The 24769-nt window shown below is 41.6% G+C and overlaps 1 protein-coding gene across 2 annotated transcripts in view; it reads right to left on the reverse strand.

Moving 5' to 3' along the window:
- sap130b (Sin3A-associated protein b) overlaps positions 1 to 24769 on the reverse strand; it is a 66012-nt gene that overhangs the window by 19758 nt on the left and 21485 nt on the right. Inside the window, exons 12-18 of one of the 2 annotated variants that reach the window (XM_072255785.1) lie at positions 24446 to 24576; positions 15585 to 15893; positions 13353 to 13524; positions 12183 to 12287; positions 3645 to 3997; positions 2300 to 2557; positions 1939 to 2064 (exon numbers count right to left, since the gene is read on the reverse strand). In XM_072255785.1, coding sequence (XP_072111886.1) covers positions 1939 to 2064; positions 2300 to 2557; positions 3645 to 3997; positions 12183 to 12287; positions 13353 to 13524; positions 15585 to 15893; positions 24446 to 24576 — 1454 coding nt within the window. Of the gene's footprint in view, positions 1 to 1938; positions 2065 to 2299; positions 2558 to 3644; positions 3998 to 12182; positions 12288 to 13352; positions 13528 to 15584; positions 15894 to 24445; positions 24577 to 24769 lie in introns of both variants that reach the window. The other variant, XM_072255783.1, reaches the window with a different exon arrangement.

The raw sequence follows: 24769 nt of genomic DNA on the forward strand, positions 1-24769 counted from the left end.
GTTTTGGCATCCCATGACCAAAAAACTGATAGATGAAGAGCTGATACAATTGGAAGAGGAAAGGATAACAATTGAAACGGAACGCAGTAGCGAACAGACCGAAAGTGAAGTAGTCCAGGAACTGAACGTGAAGCAACTGCATGAGATTTTCGCTGCAATGATAAAGTACGACTTTATTTCTGAAAGGGTACGTCGGTTTAGGGCATATTTGCAAGATGGTTTACAAAGAACTGTATGATAGAAAAATGCGCGAGGCCAGCAGTCAAGCATACTGTCATTTTTCAAACCTTCCACATCGCCACAGCTGACGACAAACCTCGATCTTTGACGTCGAGGCAGGCAGAGATAGAAGAAGATGACCTGCCTGCCCTGATCGACGATGAGATGACACCCCTATGTCCCACCACCTCAGTGGCCGCGCGCGGACAGATACCGATCCGCGGAGAATGCAGCGGTAGCCGGGAGGCACTCAGCACGTCTTTAAGAAAAAAAGCTGAAATAAACAAGCTAATTAATTAGGTGCCGCCCGGCACGTAAATGTCGATTCGCCTCTGATCTGGGCCGATATTTACGTGCCGGGCAGCACCTAATTAACTAGCTTGTTTATTTCAGCTTTTTTTCTTAAAGATATGCTGGATGCGTCCCGGCTACTGATGTACCTCTACATGCTTCGCGGATCGGTATCAGTTCACTGTCCAGAGGGTGGGGGCCACTGCACCACCCCAACCTTCGCCAACTCAACCTAACACACCATCACCAGTGTGCTCGGCGCTGTCCCAATTCCGGTAAGTGATACTACACTGTACATACATTATTTCTACTTTATATCAGCTGCGTATTTTTACGTGCAGGCAATCGTTGTAGAGAAGTATTTCTACTTTATATAGGCTGTGTATTTATCATATCATTCCTGCTTTTACTATATGTTACTGTTATTTTAGGTCTTATGTGTTATTTGGCATGATTTGGTAGGTTATTTTTGGGTCTGCGAGCGCTCACAAATTTTTCCCATATAAATAAATGGTAATTGCTTCTTCACTTTACAACATTCCGGTTTAACAGCCATTTCATAGGAATGCTCTACCTTCAGATGGCGGGGGAAACCTGTATTGTGCTTCTAAAAGCCAGTAGTCTCAAATTCAATTGCAAACAAGTTTACTGGTACAAATAATATAGGTAAGAGGTATTAGCTTGTACAACACAAGTTTAGGAAGCTAGGTAACAGATTAAAAAGTAGGAGTTTTAAGGCTGTCATCTTTGTATTACTTCTGGTGCCTTGTGCTTAGAGTATAGAAATTGTTTGATGAAATGTGTGACTGAAAAGATGGTGCAGGAGGGAGAGTTTTGAATTTCATTGGGACCATTTTTGAGGTAGCACCTGTAGAAACTGGGCAGGTTGCAACTAAACCAGAATGGGCTCAACATTCTCGAGAGCTAGTGCCACAGCGGAGAATTTTAGCTAATTTGGCAAGGGAGTGGGACAAAGTTGATGGTGGAGTGCTGTCAAATCTGGAAGGAAAACAATATTCAGTAGGTAGATCAGACATGGGCTTGATAAGGCACACGGGATAAATGCAATAGAAATGATGGATTGAGAGCATTGATTATCAACAGGAATATGATAACATTGAACTTGGTTGAAAGAAGGGCAAAACTGGCAACTCAATTCCTGGTAGAAAATAGTCAGGTGTGCTGTGAAATAGGAAGTGCATTACAGTATTGATGCAGTCCTTTACTGCAGTAATAAGGAAGGATATCCTAAAAACTTTTCAAACAAGGTCACATAAGCAGAGTTTAGGAAATAAGGAGATATGATTAGCATGTTTACTGATGACATGTAAACTGGTTAACATTGACAACATATTCGATTCAGTTCAAAAATACTCACTAGCCATCAGACTCATCTATAACGTAGTAGGCATGAAAATAAAGTCTCACCTTTGACTTTCACATCGCTGTATCTTTGGAAATGATGATAAGCTGCCTTCCAGGGATTCCTATAATGTCGGAGTAACGTAACCGGAGGTCTAGGGCGCACAGGCACATATCTGACACCCTCTTCATCTGCAAAACAAGGTTTTGGTTGGGTGGAGAGATTTTAGAAAGATTTCAAAAGGATTTGCATTGCCAAAATAAACATGCTGTTTTGGGTTAGGATTGAATGACTTTTTCCAGGCAGGTAAGTTACATCACTTCTTCCTCCCTCTTGGGGTTACAAATGACCGCTCTGCTCATCTTGGGTCTACAGCCATCCTTCACCCCACCCTCAGTCTTCATTGTAGCTGCAAATCCACTTTACCTATATATTCCTTTGGTGGTGATTTCCTCTTCTCTGCTTTGATCAGCACTGGCTTGCTGCTGCTATTCTTCTCCTCGTCTGTACTATTTGCTTCCATAATTTCACTCTCTTCCGTGGAGATGATGTGCTGTTGTTTACGGGGTTTCTTTCGGGGAGATGCACCCAGTGGCAGCTCATTCCCAGGAAGGCTGAGGTTGTTCACCACTGGAGTCAGAGCAGGCGAAGTCACCGACATATTCTGTGATGTTGATACTGCAACTGGGAGACGGCAGTGGCAGAGGGCAAGAGAAAGTGGAGATGAAAGGAAAAAGAATGATAGTGAGAGGGAGGAAGAGAGGCAAAAAAAAAAGGAAGAGATTGAAACACAGACATTCAGAGGGACAAGAAAAAACTAATGAATAACCTAAAAAATAAAGCATCCAAGTAACCATACAGATTCATATAGCTGAATATCCCAATAATTTCGAACCCAAAATCTCTGCTAATTAATGGATTAAAATCAGTAAGCTATCTGGAAGGACTGGGTGGCCAATTGTCTCCTCTGCTGGGAGTTTGTCCTTGGGTTACAAACAGGTTATTTTCCTTAAGATATTCTTGAAGTCAATTTTATCCACAAGTCAGAAGATACTAAAAAAAATCACTCAGTAGAGTAACCAGCTACCACACTATTGTAATGAATGGCATCAAAAGCACATGACTGATAAGAAGGGATGATTACTAAAATTGGTGGGTGAGAGGAGGAGTGGGGGAAGAGGAGAGAGGGGGTCAGTACACTGTACTCTGATTTAATATGTGGATAAGCTAAAGGTACATTTCTAGTTGGAATTCAATCAGCAATATGCACTCTTCTTCTGACCAACAATCTGCCGGAGGAACTCAGGTTCAGCAGCATTTGTGAGAAAAGGAATTTGTACACCTCACCACCTCCTCTCCAAACACAATTGCAGCTTAACTTGCTAAGTTTCTGCAGAAAATTGTGTTGCTCCAGATTCCAGCTCCCTGACCATTTTCCTCCTTAAAGATTCCAACCTACTTTCAAAAAATCTCCCCCAGTAGACAGAACATTGTATCTATAAAGCACTCTCAAGCACTCTTCTGCAAGTATGAATGACAAGTTATCAAAGCTTGATCCTCATAAAAAGAAATGACGATCCTGTGAATGATTATGGTGCTCAGAAAGCTTCCCACTAGGCCATGGGATGCTGGGCTCAGCAGTTAATTTTGTTCACTTCCTTCCCATGTTCTTCAGACAAAGGTTACCATCAGTAGCCTATTCTGCAGAGAAAAACAGAACTCACTGCACCCAACTCAATCTTTACCTGCGCTCTGCAGAGAGAATACCTACTTGATACAGACAGTGCATCTGCAGACTCGCTCTCTTGCTTGATTTTCACTTCTGGTAACGTTGAGCTCATGGAAACAGGTACCGAGATGGCAACTGGTTGTGATGGAGGAGTTACCACTGTAGCCATGGAGACTGAGATTGGAGGGGTGGTGGAGACGGCTGCTGTAACAGTTGACAAGGCTGTAGGCTGAGGATGGGGAGCAGCCGCTGCAATGAGTGTTGGGATTGGTGGTGGAGGCTGCTGAGAAGTCGGCTGTCCTGGTATGTTTTCCATACTCTGGTTGCTAACTGCTTCCATTGCAACAGCTACTGGTGTGGCCATGGAAACATGGATCTCTGACTTAGGTTTTGTTCTGAAAAAGTTAGAAACAATCTGAATCAAACATCAAAATACCCTCATCAGCTGCTGCAAAAGAATACCTACAAGGATACGGTCAGTTTGTTCAAAACTCTGAACATTTCACTCCCGAGTCACAAACACAAACAAAACTAACCTGATGCAGCAGTGTCAAGCAATCATGTGATTCTGCTCCTGTGGTATTAAAGAAGTGTGCAGTGGCACCATAGAATTGCCAGTCTTTGAACAGGGTTCTGTGTGCCCAAGTGAATGGAAAAGATCCCGAACAACATTCCCTAACCAACATCACAAAAACATTATCTAGTCACCATCACACTCTGTGCAAATGACCTGAGGCAATTCCTACACTTCAAAAGTAATTAATTCATTATAAAGTACTTTAAAGAAATTGAAACTGTGTTAAGCTCTAATTTACATTAGGAGTGCAAGGCCATCATTAAATGGAAGATTCAAATATCAGTACTTGACAACACGCCAGAACATTTTCTATCATCTTCATTGCCAGATCTATGTTTAGTTATTAGATTAGACATTTGAATTGTTATTTTCTTTGCAGTTTAACAATTAATTATCAGCTTGTATTTTATGCAAGCCTGATATAACTCTGCCGCTATACAAAGTATAATTCCGGAAAGCTCCGGAAACTTATTTGTTCTGCATTAACTGAATAAGTGCATTTTCATTGGTTGGCTTGGTACTGTAGTATGAAATAAGTATTTTCTCATTGTTTAATTCTTATCTATAGTTTTGAATATAATTTTTCTTTACCTCAGGGTACAAAATAGCTAAACACAAAGCTGTTCTACAAGCACTTAATAAAACAATCATGAAGCAATAAGTTTTATGCTTCATTTCGTACTTCTAAAAGAACCCTAGCTTTAAACATCAGAATCTAACACCAGAACTTTACATCCAAGTAAATCCCCATACATTCGTTAATTTCAACTTAATCTTATTCATTGGCTTCTACAGTGAGCAATCAGGAGGCCATACATCCTCATATAATAAGGCATTTGAACAGCAGCCAATCAGAGATCAGCAACAAGAAAAGCAGTGACTCACACAGGTTGGTACATGTGCATTAAAAAGGACATTAAAAAACTCGTGGGAGTTTCGGCATTTAACAGCAGCCAGAGAAAGTGATTCATTAGCAAGGGCAAGTAAAAAATACAGCAGAGCATGCAGAGTGGCCTTTGTTGGAGCAGGCAATGTTAACGTGGCGATTTGAGGCTTTAGCTCTTTGAGGCTCTGGTGAGTTAAGCTTGAGTGAGAGAAGGCAAAAAGCGGTGGGTAGATTTCTTCCTCTCAGTTTATTTATCATTTCCTTCTTTATAATTTCATAGTTAGAGTAGTAGGGGGGGCCAGGCAGGATAGTTGAATGCTCCTCTTGCGGGATGTGGGAAAGCAGGGAGACCTTCAGTGTCCCTGATGACGTCACCTGTGAGAAGTGCATCCAGTTGCAGCCTTTAATACTCCACATTAAGGAGCTGGAGTTGGAACTAGATGAACTCTGGATCATTTGGGAAGTTGAGGGGTTGATAGATAGGACATATAGAGGGGTAACTACACGCATGGTGCAGGACACAAGAAACTGGGTAACAGTCAGGAGGGTGAAAAGGGTTACACAATCATTGCAGAGTACCCATGTGGCCAACCCACTCAACAACAGGTTTACCACTTTGAATACTGTTCGGGGGGGGGGGGGGGGGGGAGGGGAGGCAGTGGAGATGACCTAGCAGAGGAAAGTCACAACAGTCTGGTCTCTGGCATTAGGTCTGACTCTGTAACTCAGAAGGTAAGGAGGAAGGGGATTCTTGGTTAGGGGAACAGAAAGGAGGCTCTGCATGAACATAAGATTTCCAGATGGTATGTTGCCTCCTGAGTGCAAGGGTCTGAGATATCTCCAATTGAGTGCTCAGCATCCTTAACTGGGAGGGTGAGCAGCCACAGGTCATGGCTCACAGAGGTATCAATGAAATAGAGAGGAAGAGGGACAAAGTTCCCCAAAGTGAGTTCAGGGAGTTAGGAGCTAAGTTAAAGGACAGGTCCTACAGGGTTGTGATCTCAGGACTGCTAACCATTCCATGTGCTAGTGAGGCCAGAACTAGGAAGAACATACGGCTTAACATATGGCTGAGGTGTTGGTGTAGGCTTCAGATTTTTGATCATTGGGCTCTCTTCCAGGGAAGGTGGACCTGTACCGAAGGGAGCGTTTGCACCTATAACTGGAGGGGAACTAATATCCTAGTGAGAAGATTTCCTAGTACTGTATGGTGGGGGTTTAAACGAGAGTTGTAGGGGGATGGGAAATCTAAATGACAGAACAGATAGCAGAGTGGTTGTGGAGACAGATGTCGCTAAGACCCCAGACAAAGAAAGGAATCAAAAGGTTGAACATGGGGAGACTAATGTTTGAGTTGCATATATTTCAATGCAAGCAGTATTGTAGGAAAGGCAGATGAGCTCGGGGCATGGATCAACACATGGAATTACGATATTGCAGCCATTAATGAGACTTGGTTGCAGGAGGGGCAGGTCTGACAGCTCAATATTTTTTTTAATATAATTTTTATTAAGTTTTCAAAGTGAATACATGGAAAGATAATATCTACCCTCCCCCCTCCCCTTAACCCTCCCATCATATATACTCCTACCTAAAAAAGAAAAGAAAGAAAGAAAAAAAAAGAAAAAAGAACCGCCTGGATATTGGAAGGTTTCCACATGCTCCATGGGATTCAAAATAAATTTAGTATATTTATTTATTACTTTCCACAAGGGACCAAGATCTTCATCATCGGAGCAACTAAATATGCCATCCTATCTTTTGTAAATAAGGGCGCCAAATATTCAAAAATGTTTCATATTTATCTCTTAAATTATAAGTAGTTTTTTCGAGTGGAATAGAACTAGCCATTTCATTGTTCCAACGATTCATACTGAAATACGAATCAGATTTCCAAGTAGCTTCTTAGCTACTGCCAGTGCAATTTTTATAAATTCTTTCTGATATTTATTCAATTTAAGTTTTGGCTTTATCCCTTCAAGTAAGAAGGTACCAATTTCTTGATTACACTGAAAGCATTTATCGGATAGATTTGAATTTAATCTATTTATTTTTTGTGGTGTAATATATAATTGGTGTAAAAAAGTCGAACATTTATTGTATTTGTCATACGGTCAAGACACAGTCTTGACCAATTTGTTTCATCAATATTAATATTCAGATCCGTTTCCCATTTTTGTTTTGACTTACGGATTCCTTGTTTAATTGTCTGTTTTTGAATCAAATTATACATACAAGAAATAAATTTTTTAATCTTCCCTTTTTGAATTAAAATTTCAATATCATCTCTATATTTTTAAGTTCAATTGTTTTAGATTAGATAGACTGGGAGGAATTAAAGGGGGAGGGGAGGCTTTAGGGAAAATTTCACGGCAGTGCTTAGTCAGGACAGACTGGAGAACTCATCAAGAGAGGCTTTATGGGTGGAACAGAAGAATAAGAAAGATACAACTACATTAAGAGGGTTATATTAAAGACCACCCAATAGCCCGCAAGCTTTAGAGGAACAAATTTGTAGAGAGATCGCAGACTGTTGCAAGAAACTATTCTAGGTGATTTTTCCACATATTGACTGGGAATCCCATACTGTAAAAGGACTAAATGGGATAGGGTTTGTCAAATGTGTTCAGAAAAGTTTCCATCATCAGTACACAAAAGTCCCAAAGTGCGTGCAATACTGGATCTGCTATTAGAGAATGAGACAGAGCAGGTTACACGAACACCTTGCATCTAGTGATCATAATGCCATTAGTTTCAAGGTAATTAAGGATAGGTCCGATGCTCAGGTGGAGATTCTAAATTGGAGAAAGGATAATTTTGATAGTATCAGAAAGTTCTAGCAACTGTATACTGTGACAGGCTGCTTTCTGGCAAAGGTGCACTTGATAAGTGGGAGGCCTTCGAAAGTGAAAATTTGAGAGTAGAAAGCCTGTATGTGCCTGTCAGAATAAAACGCAAGTTTAACAGATTTAGGGAACATTGGTTTGAGAGATACTGAGGCCGTGGTTAAGAAAAAGGAGGTGTATAGCAAAGATAGACAGGAAGGAACAAATGAGGTACTTGAGTATAAAAATTGCCAGAGAACATTTAAAGAAATCAGGAGGGCTAAAATAAGGCACGAGGTTGCCTGAGCAGACAAGGTGAAGAAGAATTCTAAGGGATTCTACAGATATGTTAAGCAAAAGAATGGCAAGGGGCAAATTAATCCTCTGGAAGATCAGAATGGTAATCTATACGTGGAGCAAGAGTTAGTGGGGATCTTAAATAGATTTTTTTTGCATCCGCATTTACCTGGGAGATGGACACAGATTCTATAGAAGTAAGGCAAAGCAGCACGGTAATGGACTCTATACAGAGGAAATGTTTGCTGTCTTAAGGCAATTTAGGATGGACAAATCCCCAGGGCCAGGCGAGGTGTTTCCACGGACACTGTGGGAGGTAAGTACAGAAATTGCAGGTGTCCCAGTAGAGATATTTAAAATCATCCTTAGCAACAGGTAAGGTACCAGAGGATTGGATGATAGCTAACGTTGTTCTGTTGTTTAAGAAAATCTTTAAGAATAATCTTGGAAATTATAGGCTGGTGAGCCTGATATCTGTAGTGTGGAAGTTACTGGAAGGTGTTCTAAGGGACTGGATATATGAATATTTGGATAGACAGGGACTGATTAGGAATAGTCAGCATGGCTTTGTGTGGGGTAGGTCAGGTCTAACCAATCTTAGTGTTTTTTGAGGAAGTTACCAAGAAAGTTGATGATGGCAGGTAAGTGGATGTTGTCTACATGAACATCAGCAAAGCAGTTGACAAGGTCCCATGAGGATTTGCTCAAGAAGGTTCAGTTGCCTGGCATTCAGGATGAGGTAGTAAATTGGATTAGACACAGGCTTTATGGGAGAAGCCAGAGAGTGGTCTAGATGATTGCCTCTCTGACTAGGTCACAGGGATTGGTGCTGGGTCTGTTGTTGTTTGTCATCTATATCAATGGTCTGAATGATAATTTGGTTAACTGGATCAGCAAATTTGCAGATGACAACAGGATTGGAGGTGTACTGGACAGCTTGCAGCAAGTTTTGGACCAGCTGGAAAAATAGGCTGAAAAATGGCAAATGGAATTTAAAGCAGACAGGTGTGAGGTGTTGTACTTTGGGAGGGCCATAAAGGATAGGTCTTACACAGTAGGGCACTGAGGAGCGCGGGAGAACAAAGGAATCTGAGAACACATGTCCATAATTTATTTAAGGTGGCATCACAGGTAGATAGGGTCATAAAGAAAGCTTTTGGCACATTGGCCTTCAGGGATCAAGGTACTGAGTTCAGGAGTTGCATGTTACATTGAAATTGTACAAGACATTGGTGAAGTCTAATTTGGAGTTCTGTGCGCAGTTTTGGTCCACTACCTATAGTAAAGAGTACAGAGAAAATTTACAAGGATGTGCTGGGACTGGAGGACCTGAGTTACAAGGAAGCATTGAATAGATTACAAGTTTATTCCTTGGAATGTAGAAAATTGAGGGGAAGATTTGATAGAGGTATACAAAATTATGACAGGTATAGACAGGGTAAATGCAAGCAGACTTATTCCACTGAGGTTGGGTGAGACTATGAGAGGTCAGAGGTTAAAGGAGAAAGGTGAAATGCTTAAGGGGAAATTTCTTCACTTAGAGAGTCATGAGTGTGGAACAAGCTGCCAGCATGGATGTGATTTTCATTACTATGTTCAAGAGAGGTTTAGATAGGTACGTGGATGGGAGGACTATGGTCCAGGTGCAGGTCAGTGGGACCAGGCAGTTTAAATGATTTAGCATGGACTAGATGAACCGAAGGGCCCGTTTCTATGCTGTACTTTTCTATGCCTCTACGAATTCTCTGATCAGATACTCAGCCTTAAACCATTGAGCCTACTATATAGTGCATCTCATCAATCCAAACTGCAAGTAAAAGCCCGATTCTTGAAACAGGCAAGCAAATGCCAAGGGCACCTTAGTAAGGAACAATTGAATTTCTCACAAGGTGCAGATTAAAAATGTTGGACGAAAGCAGAAACTTTAACACTCAATTTCTATTTATATGGAATATGTCATGGAAGGACAAGCACTTTGAAACCTCACTGGGCCAGATCAAACAGTAATGAGGAAAATGGTGGACAATTTGTGCATGGCAAGCATTCACAAACAACACTGATAACTTCTCAGGATCATTACATTCATCCACTTGAGAAAAGCAAACTTTAAGCAAAGGGGAACTCCTCAACTGTGAGGTACACCTACAGTTCGGTAGTAAACAAGCCAAGACCTTTGTACTTGATTATCCAGAACTCAATCCTGCAACCTTATGATGACCATGCTAATCATGTGAGAATAGACCAACACCTGTGGATGGGGACATTTTCTCTGCTACCTTTCAACTGAAAGGCCCAAATCAAGCATGTGTAAGGGGGTTTCTTTTTTTTTATATGTCTGCGTAGTATAATTAAAAGGGCTTCTTTGTTATGTTAACTGCTGAAAAAATCCTTCCCGCTAGGGGTTTGTTTGAATCACGTTACTGATAAGAAGGTATTACGAACCAATTGCGATTGTTGTTATGTTTTTGGTGTATCTGTAAGATATTGTATGCGCGGGGTTTTGGGGCAGAAGGCAGGGGAAGAGAGACAGAGGATGGACCAGGTGCTGTGAGTCCGCTAACGGGGTCGGACCCCGAACAGTTCGGTGAGGAGAGGAGACGGAGACGGACTCGTGTGGAGCGTCTGGTCGACCACTGTCGTTGGTCCCAGGCGGCCGGTCGAGGTGGTCCAACGGGTCGCAGGGTGAAGAAGAAGGGTCCTGAGCTCCAACTGTTTGTGCACGAAGAGATTGAACTTTGATAAGTGTGGCGCCTTTTATTTTCCTTTTATATTTTATTCTCTGTTAATTATATAGTTCCAGTAATATCTATAAACTGTATATCACTTAATCCTATCTGGTGTATTGTCTGTTATTTGGGCGGGGTGGGGTACTTCACACAGCATCCACACTGATTACCCAGTTTGGCGGGGCCGAGGGCTATTTCCCTAGACGACAGCGAGCCGAGCGACCCTGAGGTTGGCTGGGGGGGGGGGGGAGCTACATATGCAATTGGCCTGAATACTCCAATCAGCTTGCATCCTTCAGACAAGTTTCACATGCGAACAACATCTATGATTTGGAACTTGCTTGTTATTTTTCTGCTCCAGAGAGAAACACCATCAGCAACACAGAGACAAGCAATGATAAAGGTGGACTGAAGCTATATCTCAAATGCAATTAAATCATTATCTGGCTGTTCTCCTGGAGACTAATGTTCCAGTCTGTAGACGTAGCTCTAGTTCTAGGTACAGGAAACTTGAGACAGAGCCTCGAGGAAAGCAGCCCAAGGACAATGAACAGATGTGCTCAGGGTAGATTCTACTCAGCTCACACTAGCACACCCTACAGCCAAATGCTTAGTGACTTTACTAGGTTGGATAAGCAAGGAGGAGAAAGCAACCACCTCTTCCAAAAAAAAAGAGTATGCAGCAAGCCTGTCACATGAGCAACCTCCTTCCACAAGGCACTTAAAATACTACCATAAAAGATGATGACCTTTACAGCTACAGCTGTGTCTTTCACCCTAATACTGCCTCAAACATCACCAGAAAATTATTCTGCAGCAAATACACAAAGCACTGAAGGAACTCAGCAGGTCAGGCTGTAGCTACAGAGGGAAGTGGGCAGTTAACGTTTCAGGTCTAGACCCTTCATTTGGGCTCGTGTTCAATGTATAACATGAATTCCTGAAGGCACGGAACTTTCCATTAACTGAAATACACCAGGATGATAAGTCACCCTTGAATGGCATCCATCCACAAGATTTCATTAATTTTGTACTTCCAGATAAGGCCATTGATAGCCATCAAGAGTCAGAACTACAATTGATTCCTCCACAACTTGAACATTAACTTCAACATTAATTGGAAGTCACTTGGTTACAGCTAACAGAGCAGGGTTCAAACCTGGAGAATTTGGGGGTGGTGGGGGCAGGATTTATTTAGACCTCAAAGGCCATACTTTTCTTGCTTTAAAAGCTGAATAAAAAGGAGCAATTTCAAAATTCTAATCTTACCCAACTGGTCGTGGGGATCCTGATGCATTCCGCATTGTGCCATCTAATCGAGGGCTTGTAGCCTCTGTTGGCTGAGGAGGAATGAGACTCTTCCGAACAGCCATGCTGAAAATGAGAACATGATGAAAATGGTGAATAATGTGCCATTTTTATTTCAGATACCCTGAAGAGTAGAAGCATAATTGCAACACAATGGTATCTTAAAGGAATGACCAACTGAACGGTTCCAGGCAATAAGTACAGACAAACAATAACTTCAACCAAATTTCTGTCTTTAACATACATTAATTAAGCAGGGAAAAAAAAAATCAGATACCGGCAGCTGAAATTGAAACAGAAAATGCTGGAAACATGCAGAACTGCCTTCTAAAACAGGACTAGAAACATTTACAGTTTTCTCTTTCTACAGATGAGGCCTGATATGCCAAGTGTTTCTAGCATTTTTGTTTGTGTTTTAAAATAGTGGTCAAGTATACATCCAAGACAAAATTCATTGTCATTGTTTTAAAATAATAATGGTACTAGCCACCTTGAACAAGACTCTAGTAACAGTGAGTTAGATTAACATGACATTTAAAAAACATATGGCTATAGAAGTCAGTGTTAAGTGATTTCAGATGTGAATTGGAAATGGCAGTTCATTTAAAATATTAGTTAGCATAAGCAGTGGCCCAGTGGTTCCTGAACTAATGGAACTGCTACTTCACAGTGCCAGAGGCCCAGGTTCAATCCTGACCTCTGGTGCTCTCTGTGTGGAGTTTACACATTCTCCCTTTGACTGCATGGGTTTCTTCCCACATTACAAAGATTGTGCAGGTTGATAGGTTAACTTGCCACTGTAAATGCTGCTAGTGTAGAATTGTAGAGTTGCAAAATCTGTGGAAAAACTGGTGGGAATTAAGGGTAAGTTGGGGGCACGGGAGTTGGTGAGAGAATCTGAGGAGCATAGGTGCTATATCTCTACAAAGAAACTGACTAGAACCCTATAAAGATTGAACTAAATGGTTTAAGGAGATATATTTCTCTTCCATTTCCCCTTCTTTCACAAGAATGCAGATCTGATGACAGCAAGAAGATCTCATTAATATAACTAAACAGGTTTCACTACACCTGCCAAGCAACTGAAATGTATCTGCTTGATTGGTGTAAGGTCCAGTTAAATGCCCTTACCCATCAGAAGCTGGTTTCTTGCGCAGAATACTCGGTCGTGGCGAAGATCCCTGTGCTGGAGCAGTGGTACTGCTACTCTGAGTGTGGGTTTGAATCACAGTTGTGATAGCTGGTGTTGCGCTGAATGTGCTGATGGGATTTGCTACAATGGTGGCTCCATCTGTCAACACCACTGCTGAAAAACAGGCAAAAATTAGCACTAATGATACCTCTCATGGATTCACACTTAAAACACATTCACAATCACAGACAGAATGAACAACTCAGCTCAAAGTAAAAAGCATCAAGCAAACTTCAGAGATAGAACACTAACAAGATAATCCATAGGCAACTGCAAGGATTAAAATTCACCCATATCCCACCAGCAATTACTAGATGTCTACTATTATCCAGCTATTTTCATTACAGAAAGGACTATTCCTTATTCCCAATCAATTGATTGGAATGCCTATGCTCTAGGTGATGTTCAGAACCATGAATGGTATAATTAATCAAGATCAAGATCCACTCTCCACTTGCTGCCACTTGGCATATGCGCCAAAGGCATGAAGTACACCTTTATTTCCATTTAGTTAATTAATCAGAGTGCCCTACAAAAACTACAAGCAATGAAGTACTTTAAAGGGTGGTTATTATTGTAGCCAATATACCCCAAGGGGATGAATAGATGAAAATAAATATTGGCCAAGTCACTAGAGAGCTTCCTTGTTCTTCTCTGAACCACATACTTGGTTTAAAGGGGCATAATTGAGGTTTGACTTTACAAAATGCATCACCTCATCTACATTGAAATCCATGACACTCCTTGGCTCATTTCCCTAACAAATCAAGATCCCCCTGTAATCTACAATAACCTTCTTCACTATCAACATCTCCTAATTTTGTGCCATCTGCATAGCTACTAATCAAGCCTTGCACATTTACATCCAAATAGTCTATATAAATAATACATAACAAATAACAAGGGTCTCAACACCAATCCATGGCACGATGCTAGTCACTGGCCTCCATTCAGAAAAACAACCTTCAATGTCCATCTTCTGGTTGCTACCTCCAAATCAACTTTGAATCCAATTGGACTCCATGCGATACACTCTTCCAGACTAGCTTATCATGCTGGACCTCGTTGAAGGCCTTGCTGAAGTCTAAATAGACAACATCCACTGCCCTACATTCAACTACCTTTGTGGTTACCTCTTCAAAAAGCTAAAAGATTTATCAAGCATGTCTTCCAATACACACAGCTGAGATAACTCCTCTTAACCAGACTGACCATCCAAATGCTGATAGATCCCTTCTCTCAGAATTCCCTCCAGTAAGTTCCCCATTACTGATGTCAGGCCTATCAGCCTGTAGTTCCCTGGTTTGTCCTTGCTACCCTTCTTAAACAACGAAACTACAATACTCACCTTCTAGTCCTCGTGAACTTAACCAGTGGCTAATGAAGCTACTATCTCCACAAAGACCACCATCTCCTCTAGACTCCCACGAAGTCAGAGGTGGCACTGCATCACACTTTGTACTCTTGTTATCAATCCTCCTGCAAATGAAATAGCTTCTCCCTCTGCATAATCAAAACCTGCCAGAAAATTTTAACACTATGAAATCTATCTTTTGTGTCCAGGAAAACAAACCCAGTTTATTTGGTTTCTTCATGTAATCAAAGTCTCTCACTGTTCTAGTAAAGCTTCTCTGCACCTACCTCCTTCCAAACATCTGATACCCAGCACAGGTGCTAGAGCCAAGGTCTAATCAGAGGCTCATAAAACTTTACAACCACCTTACTTCAATATTTTCTACCTCCATTCACCAAACCCAAGTACCTTGAATCACAGACAAGAGAAAATCGGCAGATGCTGGAACTGTTTACTCATTTCCATAGACGTTGCCTGGCCTGCTGAGTTCCTCCAGAATTTTATGCGTAGTATCAAGAATCTGGAAGGCAGCTTCAAAGCCTTTACAATTTATCTTACCAACTTCAATAATTTTGGTATGCCAACCTATCACTCTATTCTTATTACAATGGAGAGTAAAATACAAAAATTTAACCTCATTACAACTTGGGAATAACCTATAATAAGGTGAACTAAAATTTCAAGAATTCAGCCACAATTGCTTCACTGGCAGGTGTCTTCAAGGAGTCTTCTTGCTAATGAATGCAAGGCTACAAGGAGATATGGCCAAGTCAATTAACTCCCCCCTCCAGGTTTCAAGCTATATTTTCCCCTTTACCTGGTGGCTTGTTCTCTGTGGTCTGTTGGGGGCCGATTGATGCAGGCTGCAGAGCCTGGGTACCAATAGTTGATGACTGAATTCCCTGAGCCCCAAGTGGAGCTGGCTGAATTCCTTGGGGGCCAATTGAAGTAGGTTGTAGCCCCTGGGCAGTGATTGATGCCGGCTGGAGCCCCTGAATGTGACGTGTGTGTGTGGTATCCACAGTCATCAGCTGCATGGGATTCAGATGGACAGTGGAAGCCACGCCCACACCCGCCTGTGCTGCAATCGCTGCTGCAGACACTGAACTCGGTGCTTGTGCTGAAACTGAGATGGAGAGTGGACATTAATGGTTTCTTACATAACAGCACATCTGCTTTTTCTTCAAAGTGTTGTAGAATTATGGATCTTATAGCATTGAAAGAGCAAATTTGGCCATCATAACCATGCCAGCTCCACAAAATATTCAGTTTAGTCCAACACCAAAGCTTATTCCCCATAAGCACAACAACATTAACAATACTCTTTATCTATGAAAAATAACTTGCCCTCCCCCTTATGCACTAAAATAAACACGATGATTCTTCTTAAATTATTAACACCAAAATGACTAGACTTAAAAGAGCAAGTTATTATATATTACTTGCAAACAAAAACATCCTGCCAATTGCCCCACTTTCCAACGCTCCAGTCAGCTGGAGGCAAATAGAATCAGAAATGTACAGCATAGGTAGACGCTCAACCCAGCACGAATGGAAAGCATGCAAGGGAGCTGGCTGGATTCGAACTCGGGAGTCTTCGCTCCGAAGTCCGGTGCTGATGTCACTATGCCACCAGCCAGCATGGTTGAGTAAAGATGGTGTAAATTAACTTCACTCTAGCTGGAAGCTGAGAGGCAGGATGAGTATTTCTGAGAGATACATAAAGAAAGTTAGAGCAATGACAGAGGCTTGACCTCAGTCTGCACTGATATTGGGATCACAGCTCAAACTACTGTGTAGCACATTTAGAATGATAACAATGGTAAGTATTTCTGAGAACTGTTACATGTGAGGTTTCTTTACAACATTTCTTGGTTGTCAACTGTTCTTGACAGGTCCAAGGCAGCCAAAGTTTGGTCTTCCTTCTATCCTTTCTTTGAATTTGTCATGCAGTGAAAAATCACATCCATTGGGCATCTTGATGGAATCAGAGGATAACTCCTCAGCTACTGGAGGATAAAGCTGAGTAGGATCTTTCCGAAAAAAAATATTCCCCGGTAGCAGCCAACAGGAAAACGCTATTTGTTGGAAAACTGGCAATCCTTTTCTTCAAGATGGTCATTTCTGTGGAATAACTCCCCCATGTTTCACCAGAGGTCTTGTTTTTCCAAGTTTTAGGTGACCTTTTTAATATCTTTCAGGATGGGGTGGTGCCGTGAGCATGATGGATAGCACACTGTAGAACAGAATACTAAGCACCCATGTAAAAGGCAGTTTCGCCCGAGGAGATTTTCTCAGTGCTCTTTCCATAGATACAGAGTTTCCCTATCTTTGGTGAACTCCTTATTTTCAGCTTATGGATTCCAATAGGGCACCATGGTAGCATAGGGGTTAGCACGACACTATTACAACTTGGGGCATTGGAGTTCAGTGTTCAATCACAGCATCCCCTGTAAGAAGCTTATACATCCTGCCAGTGGAGTGCATGGATTTCTTCTGGGTATTCCAGTTTCCTCCCACAGTCCAAATTGGTCATCGTAAATTGTCCCATGATTAAGCCAGGTTTAAATGAGGGGCACAGCTCAAAGAGTCAGAAGGACCTATTCTGCACTATCACAAAATAAATGAACACAATACACTGAGGCTTAATTGGTAGCACCTCCAGACCATAATCTGTTCACCAAAAAAGGTAGTACATACTAGGAATGACACTACCATCTTTATTTCCTCTCCAAATCACATGGAACCCCAAATCTGAAATAGATTACTGTTGACTCATTGTGGAAAATCCAGGTAACAGGAACATATCCAGCACAAGGTAGTTCAAGAAGCTAATTCACTAACAACTTCATCTTGGGATAGTCAACAATTTTTGTCATCGCTACTGCTGCTTATTCCCATAAAAGCACGTTCCTCAATGAGGTTGCCATTTGGAGGCTAGGTAATTATATGGAGTAACAGTACTTCCTTTCTAATCACTATTAGGAGTCCCCTAGTATTCAGATAGCAGCTTTATAGTTTGAAGATTAATCATCTCCAACAGGAAAGTCTAACCATCTATGTTCAAAATTACATTACTATTGCCAAGTCCTCTACCATCAACATACTGGGGTTGATCAGAATCAAATATTGTGATTACGTGAGGTCAGCAACCAAGAATCCTGCAGTCACTGACTCACCCTCCCAGGACCCTAAAATCTTTCTACAAGACACAGGTCAGGAATGGGATGGAAGTCTCCACTGGCCTGGATAAGCACAGCTCCAATAACAAAGAAGCTTGACACAATCCTGGTTAAGGCAGCCTAGTAGCATTCCATTAACCACCTCAAATCACAAGACCACAGACCATAAGATATAGGAGCAGAATTAGGCCATTTGGCCACTGAGTCTGCTCTGCCATTTCATCATACCTGATCCAATTTCCCTCTCAGCCCCAATCTTCTGCCATTTCCTTATATCCCTTCATGCCTTGACTAATCAAGAATCTATCAACCTCTGTCTTACACGTGTTTTGGCATACACATCTGTCTGTGCCAAAGAATTCCACAGATTCACCACTCTCTGGCTAAAGATATTCTTCCTCATCTCTGTTCTAAAAGGACACCCCTCTATTCTGAGGCTGTGTCTTCTTGTCTTAAACTTCCCCATCATTGGAAACATCCTCTCCACATCCACCCTATTAAACCTTCAACATTCAATAGGATTCAATGAGATCCCCCCTCATTCTTCTGAATTCCAGTGAGTGCAGGCCCGAGAACCATCAAACTCTTCTCATATGATAAGCCTTTCAATTCTAGAGTCATTTTCGTGAACCTCTTTTGAACCCGCTCCAATGTCAACACATCCTTTCTTAGATAAGGAGCCTAAAACTGCTCACAATACTCCAAGTGACGCCTCACCAGCACCTCATCATGACATTGTTGTTTTTTACGTTTTGATCCTTTCAAAATGAATGCTAACACTGCACTTGTCTTACTCACCACTGACTCAGTTACCAAATTAAGCTTTAAAGAAGTCTGCATGAGGGCTCCCAAGTCCCTTTGCACTTCAAATTTTTGAATTTTCTCTCCATCTAGAAAACAGTCTACACTTTTATTTCTTCTACCAAAGTGCATGACCATACACTTCCTACACTGCATTCCATTTGTCACTTCTTTGCCCATTCTCCTAATTTGTCTAAGTCCTCCTGAAGTCTCTCTCCTTCCTCAAAACTACCTGCTCCTCTACCTATCTTCATATTGTCTGCAAACTTGGCCACAAAACTATCAATTCCATCATCCAAGTCATTGACACAAATCATTCCCTTCATCAGCTGTGTACAGTGGTGCCAATGTGCTGTACTACCTGCAAAATTCTCTATAGTCACTTGCTGTGATTACTCCAATAACACCTTCCAAACCCTCAACCTCGATCAACAATAGGATTGATTCTATTACAATACAGTTGTAATCACTATTAATGACTTCACTATTAATAGTCATCACCATTAATGACTTTCTTTTAATTCTAGATGATTAACTGAATTTAAATTCACAGCAGCCATATGAAGATTTAATCTCCCATACCCAAATTTTTCTCCAGGGCACTGGACTACCATTCCAGTAACATAAATACTATGCCATATTAATCCCACCCCACTCTCTCAAAGTTCAAAGTAAAATTTATGATCAGAATACACACATCACTACATGCAACCCTGAGATTCATTCTCGTGGGAACACCGATACCTGCAAGCTCCCCTCCTAGGCTCGCATCATCCTGACAAGATGATGTGAGTCCTTTGTTATAGTTGGGTCTAAATCCTCAAACTCCTTCCCAGGTATCTTCAAAAGATTACAGTAATTCAAGCAACCACCACTTTCAAGGGCAATAAATGGGGACCTGACCAGCAACAGACACATCCTGTTAAATGAATCACAGAGAAGTGATAGTCATGGTTTTAACAGCTTGGGACATACTACACCCCAATTTGGAGTTAATCACTTTCAATAAATGCCAAAGCCCTTACTTGTTTCTTTAAATTTCCCCTCCTCTCCTATAATAAAATCATGGAATCCTATAGCATAGAAACAACTCTGCCAGTCTATCTCGTCCATGTCAATCATGATGCCTACCTATGCAAACCCAAGTAATTGCCTTAGGTCCATATTGCTCTACCCTCTTCCTATTCAAACACCTGCCCAAACACCTTAATCACTGAATTCTATATGCCTCCACCACCTCCTCTGGCAGTTCATTCTGGACATTCACTACTCTGTGTAAAAAGCTAAGATCTCTCAGACCTCCTTTACATTTCTCGACTCTAATCAATGTCCTCTAGTTCTATACTCCCCTGCCCTGGAAAGATGATTCTGACCATATATACTATCTATGCTCCTCATAATCTTATAACCCCTGCAGGATCACTGCTCAGCCTCCTACACTACCAAGGATAAATACATCCTATCACCAAGAGAGTTATCCTCTGTGACCACAGTTTACATTCTGCCAAAAGCACTCGAGATATTGAATTCTGTCATCAGCAAACAAGAAATAACCCACTTCAACGCACTTCAATTCCCTGTTGGGGCTTCAATCAGGCTACTTTGAAGAAATCTCTGCCCAATTATCATCAGCATATAACCTGCAGCACCAGGGGTCCCAACATACTCTACCATGGTTATATTATAATAAGGAATGCCTACCGTTCCATGCCTAGACCACATTGCGGGCAATCTAATCACTTGGCTGTCCTTCTCCTACCTGCATACAGGTAAAGGCTAAAGAGCAAAACTCCAGAGATAAGAAAAACAAAGAGGTGGTTTCAGGAGGCAGAGACGTGGCTGCAGGACTGTTTTGAGTTGGTGGACTAGGCAGTGTTCAAGGATTCAGAGGATCTGAATGAATACACTGCACTTGTCACAGAACTTATAAAGACAGTTGTAGACAGGTGTGTCCCCACAAAATCATTCAGAGCCTTCCCCAACTAGAAGCCTTGGGATCTGCAATCTGCTAAGGACCAGATCAGTGGCATTCAGGCCTGGCGATCAAGTAAGATACAAGAGATCCAGGTATGATCTCCAGAAAGCCATCTTATGAGCAAAGTGGCAATTCCAGACCAAACATGGATCACTGAAGGACGCTCAACAGCTGCGGCAGGGCTTGAACGCCATTCTCTCTTACAAAGTACAACCAAGCATCGTAGGTGACAACAAGGTTTCGCATCTAGATGATCTCCATGCCTTCTATGAAGGAACATTCACGAACTCCCACAGCTCCCGATGACCTTGTGATTTCAGTCTCTAAGGTCAATGTGAGAGCTCTGTCAAGAGGGTGAACCTACAGAAAGCATCTGGCCCAGACGGGGTACCTGGCTGAGAAATGAAGACCTGTGCTGATCAACCACCGCACCCCACCCCGCCCCCGGGCTGGAGTGTTCACTGATATATTTAACTTCTCATTTGCTTCAATAGTATCAGTGCTTAAGAAGAACGTGGTAACCTGCCTCAATGACTATTGTACAGTTACACTTACATCCACAGTGATGAAATGCTTTGAGAGGTTGGTGAGGAAACATGTCAACTCCTGCCTAAGAAGTTACTTGCATCCACTCCAATTTGTCCACAGACACAACTGGTCCACAGCAGATGCCATTTCATTGGCTCTTCACTCAACCCTGGAACATCTGGATATTCTTTATCAACTACAGCTCAGCATTCAATGCCATCATCCCCTCAAGTTCCAAGACTTTGGCCTCACTATCTCTTTGTGATGTTGGAACCTCGATTTTTTCACTTGTGGACCCTAACTAGTTTGGATTGACAAAAATATTGCTTCCGCAATCTTCATCAGCACAGGTGCACCACAAGGCTATGTGGTTAGCCTTCTGCTCTGCTCTAATTATACATGACTATGAGTCTAAGTGCAGCTCCAATCATATTTAAGTTTGTTGACAACACCACTGTCGTTGGCTAAATCAAAGGTGGTGACAAGTCAGCATACAGGAGGGAGACTGAAAATCTGGCTGAGTGGTGCCACAACAACAACAACGTCTTACTCAATGTCACCAAGACTAAGCAGCTGATTATTAACTTCAGCAAGAGGAAACTGGAGGTCCATGAGCCAGTTCTCATCGGGGATTAGAGGTGGAGAGGGTCAGCAACTTCAAATTCCTCAGTGCGATCATTTCAGAAAATCTGTCCTGGGCTCAACATGTAAGTGCAATTATGAAGAAAGCATAGCAGTGGCTCTACTTTACCACAGAAGTTTGCTAAGATTTGGTAGATCATATAAAACTTTGACAAACTTCTGTAGCAATGCAGTAGCTATTGACTGCTTGCATCATGGCCTGATATGGAAACACCAGTGCCCTTGAACAGAAAACTCTACAAAAAAAGTAGTGTACGCATCCCAGTCCATCACAGGTAAAGCTCTCCCCACCACTGAGCACATCCTTATAGAGCAATGCTGCAGGAAAAAAAGCATCCATCGAGGATACCCACCACCTTGGCCATGCTGTCTTCTCGCTCCTGCCATTGGGAAGCTGGTATAGGAGCCAGGTTCAGGAACAGTTATTACCCCTCAACCATCAGGCTCTTGACCCAGAGGGGATAACATCACTCAACTTCACTCGCCCCATTACTGAACTGTTCGCACAATGTATGGACTCACTTTCAAGGACCCTTCGTCTCATGTTCCTTGTAATTATTGCTTTATTTATCAGTATTATTTTTTGTCTTTTGTATTGCACAATTTGTTGTTTGTCTGCCCTACTGGCTGCGGTCCTTCATTGATTCAATTGTGTTTCTTGGATTTACTGTGTACGCCCATAAGAAAACAGACCACAGGGTTGTATATGGTGACATGCATGTGCTTTGATACTAAATTTACTTTGAACTTGGAACGCCAGTCAATTCAATCCCCCCTTTTAAATACACACCTGCATTCCAGCAACATCCTGAAGAATCTCTTCTGTACTCTCTCTATTACAGCACAATATGGAGACAAGAACTATAAGCGATGTTTTAATTGTGGCCTAATCAATAGCAATGTTTGTGTCTGTGCTATATGACTCATCTTCCATGAACTGCACCAAAAAACCTAGTCTGATTTCTAGGTTTAGTTTCTGTTGCAATTTAATCCTCCATTTATCTTTTTATTGTTGAAGCAACAGGCATTGCTTTAATGGCGACACCAGACTTCTGGTCAAGATGGCGCTTGTGTACAATGCTCCTTTGGTCAGTATCTTCTGGATAGATCATGAAACCACACATTTCACTTCTTTTATGTTTTTTTATGTTTGTTTTTTTGTCTTAAGTGTGATTCTGGAACCGTTGAAGCCTGTGATTTGCAGTTTGGAGATCATTTGGGTGTTTCAACGCTCTGCAGTCTCCGAAAGGATTCCAGGAGGCAGAGGCAGCACGCGGAAACCTCACGGCAAGGCTGCAAGCCAATTTTTTACATGCATTTTGCTGTTTAAAGCTTCCCTTCTTCACCGATTAAAGCGCCGAGAAAGAGTAAAATGCTGGCTGGCTGCCTTTTTATCACTGGTGAGATTGCTCTGCTATGGACGGGGAGAATGTTGCCCAGGTTTTCTGCAATAGGGATGTGAAATTGGACTGTGAACTATATTTCCCCCCCACCCCCAGTCTTATGGCTTTTTCTGTATTCTGTGCTTTTCACCCTATCTTTCTTGGTTTTTTTTGTGTATGGGGGAAGAAGATTTGGGGGTTGATGATTGTGCAACCTTTCTTTTCTTTCTTGGTTTCATGGCTATCTGGAGAAGAAGAACCTCAGAGTTGTATAATTTAATAATAAATGAACCTTTGAAATAGCCTCCACACTCCAGATGAGAGAGGGACTACAGGAAGAAATAAGAATTACAGGCTAATAAAGAGTAAACTAACAAGTGTATCTTCTCATGCTCAAATCCAACTAGATGAAAAATTTAAATATGAAGAAAGAACTGATCTTGGGATGACAAACTGGACAAGATAAATACAAGGAAATAGAGAGCTGCCAGTGGTCACAAAGCTACCCTCCAGAAAGACAACAGCTTGCAGATTCAGAAAAGTACACAAGGTGGGGTAAGCGTTTTAAAATCTAATGCAAGAGGCAGTACAATACAAAAGTGTCTATTCAAAACAAAAAAAATGAAGGACTAGGCTCAACTGCAGTACTTTCAACCAACTTCCCCAAGCAGTAGTACAGAAGTAAATTGAAAAGCTGCTTTCATTACCCCTGAGAGTCGAGAGGCGTATCCTGCAAGAGCTGCTAGCTGCAGCCACAATTTAATAGCTGCTGTCTTATGCACCATCTGATTATTTTATCATTATGATAACTAATGAAGATTAAATTATTGCATAATTATGAAATATCAATATAGAGTAACCTGCCAAATATCAATCATCATGTAGAATTTCAAGAATTAGCCCACTTCCTAATTGTAGAAAAGCATTACATATGTTCCCACTACTACACTTTTAGGAGTATCTTTATGAGATCAATACAGTTCTCACCATGTGCATGTATGAGGGAGAACTAAGTCTTCGAGTAAGCTACTTAAAAACAGTTCAAATCTGAGAGGGTACCCTCCCAGTTGCTCAGTTTATCGAATCAGTAGCCTATCCAGTCAACTCTGAACTGCATTTCCCATGATACACATTCCTATAACAAGTGAATTAATTCAGATATTCATACCTGGGTATTGCCGAATAGTGGAGACTGTACTGGTTATTGGGGTAAAGGTATGTGCTAGTGCTGAGTAGCCAGGGATGGCAGCTGACGGTGGATAAGCTGGCAGGTAATACTGGAACTGCACAGGAACTTGCCTTGACCAAATGAAAAAGAAATTGGGAACACTGAGTTAATCTCTGTCAATAATTAAAAACACAGATTTTGTAATTCAAAATTACGCCTACACTTTTGAACAAATTTCTAAATACAAACAAGCCATTCCTGTATCACAGCCATTCAGGTTATGGAAATACACCCATCAGAATTCACAAATCAATACCCAAAAAT

The sequence above is a fragment of the Mobula birostris genome, chromosome 4, assembly GCF_030028105.1.
Source record: "Mobula birostris isolate sMobBir1 chromosome 4, sMobBir1.hap1, whole genome shotgun sequence".
Lineage (NCBI taxonomy): Eukaryota > Metazoa > Chordata > Chondrichthyes > Myliobatiformes > Myliobatidae > Mobula > Mobula birostris.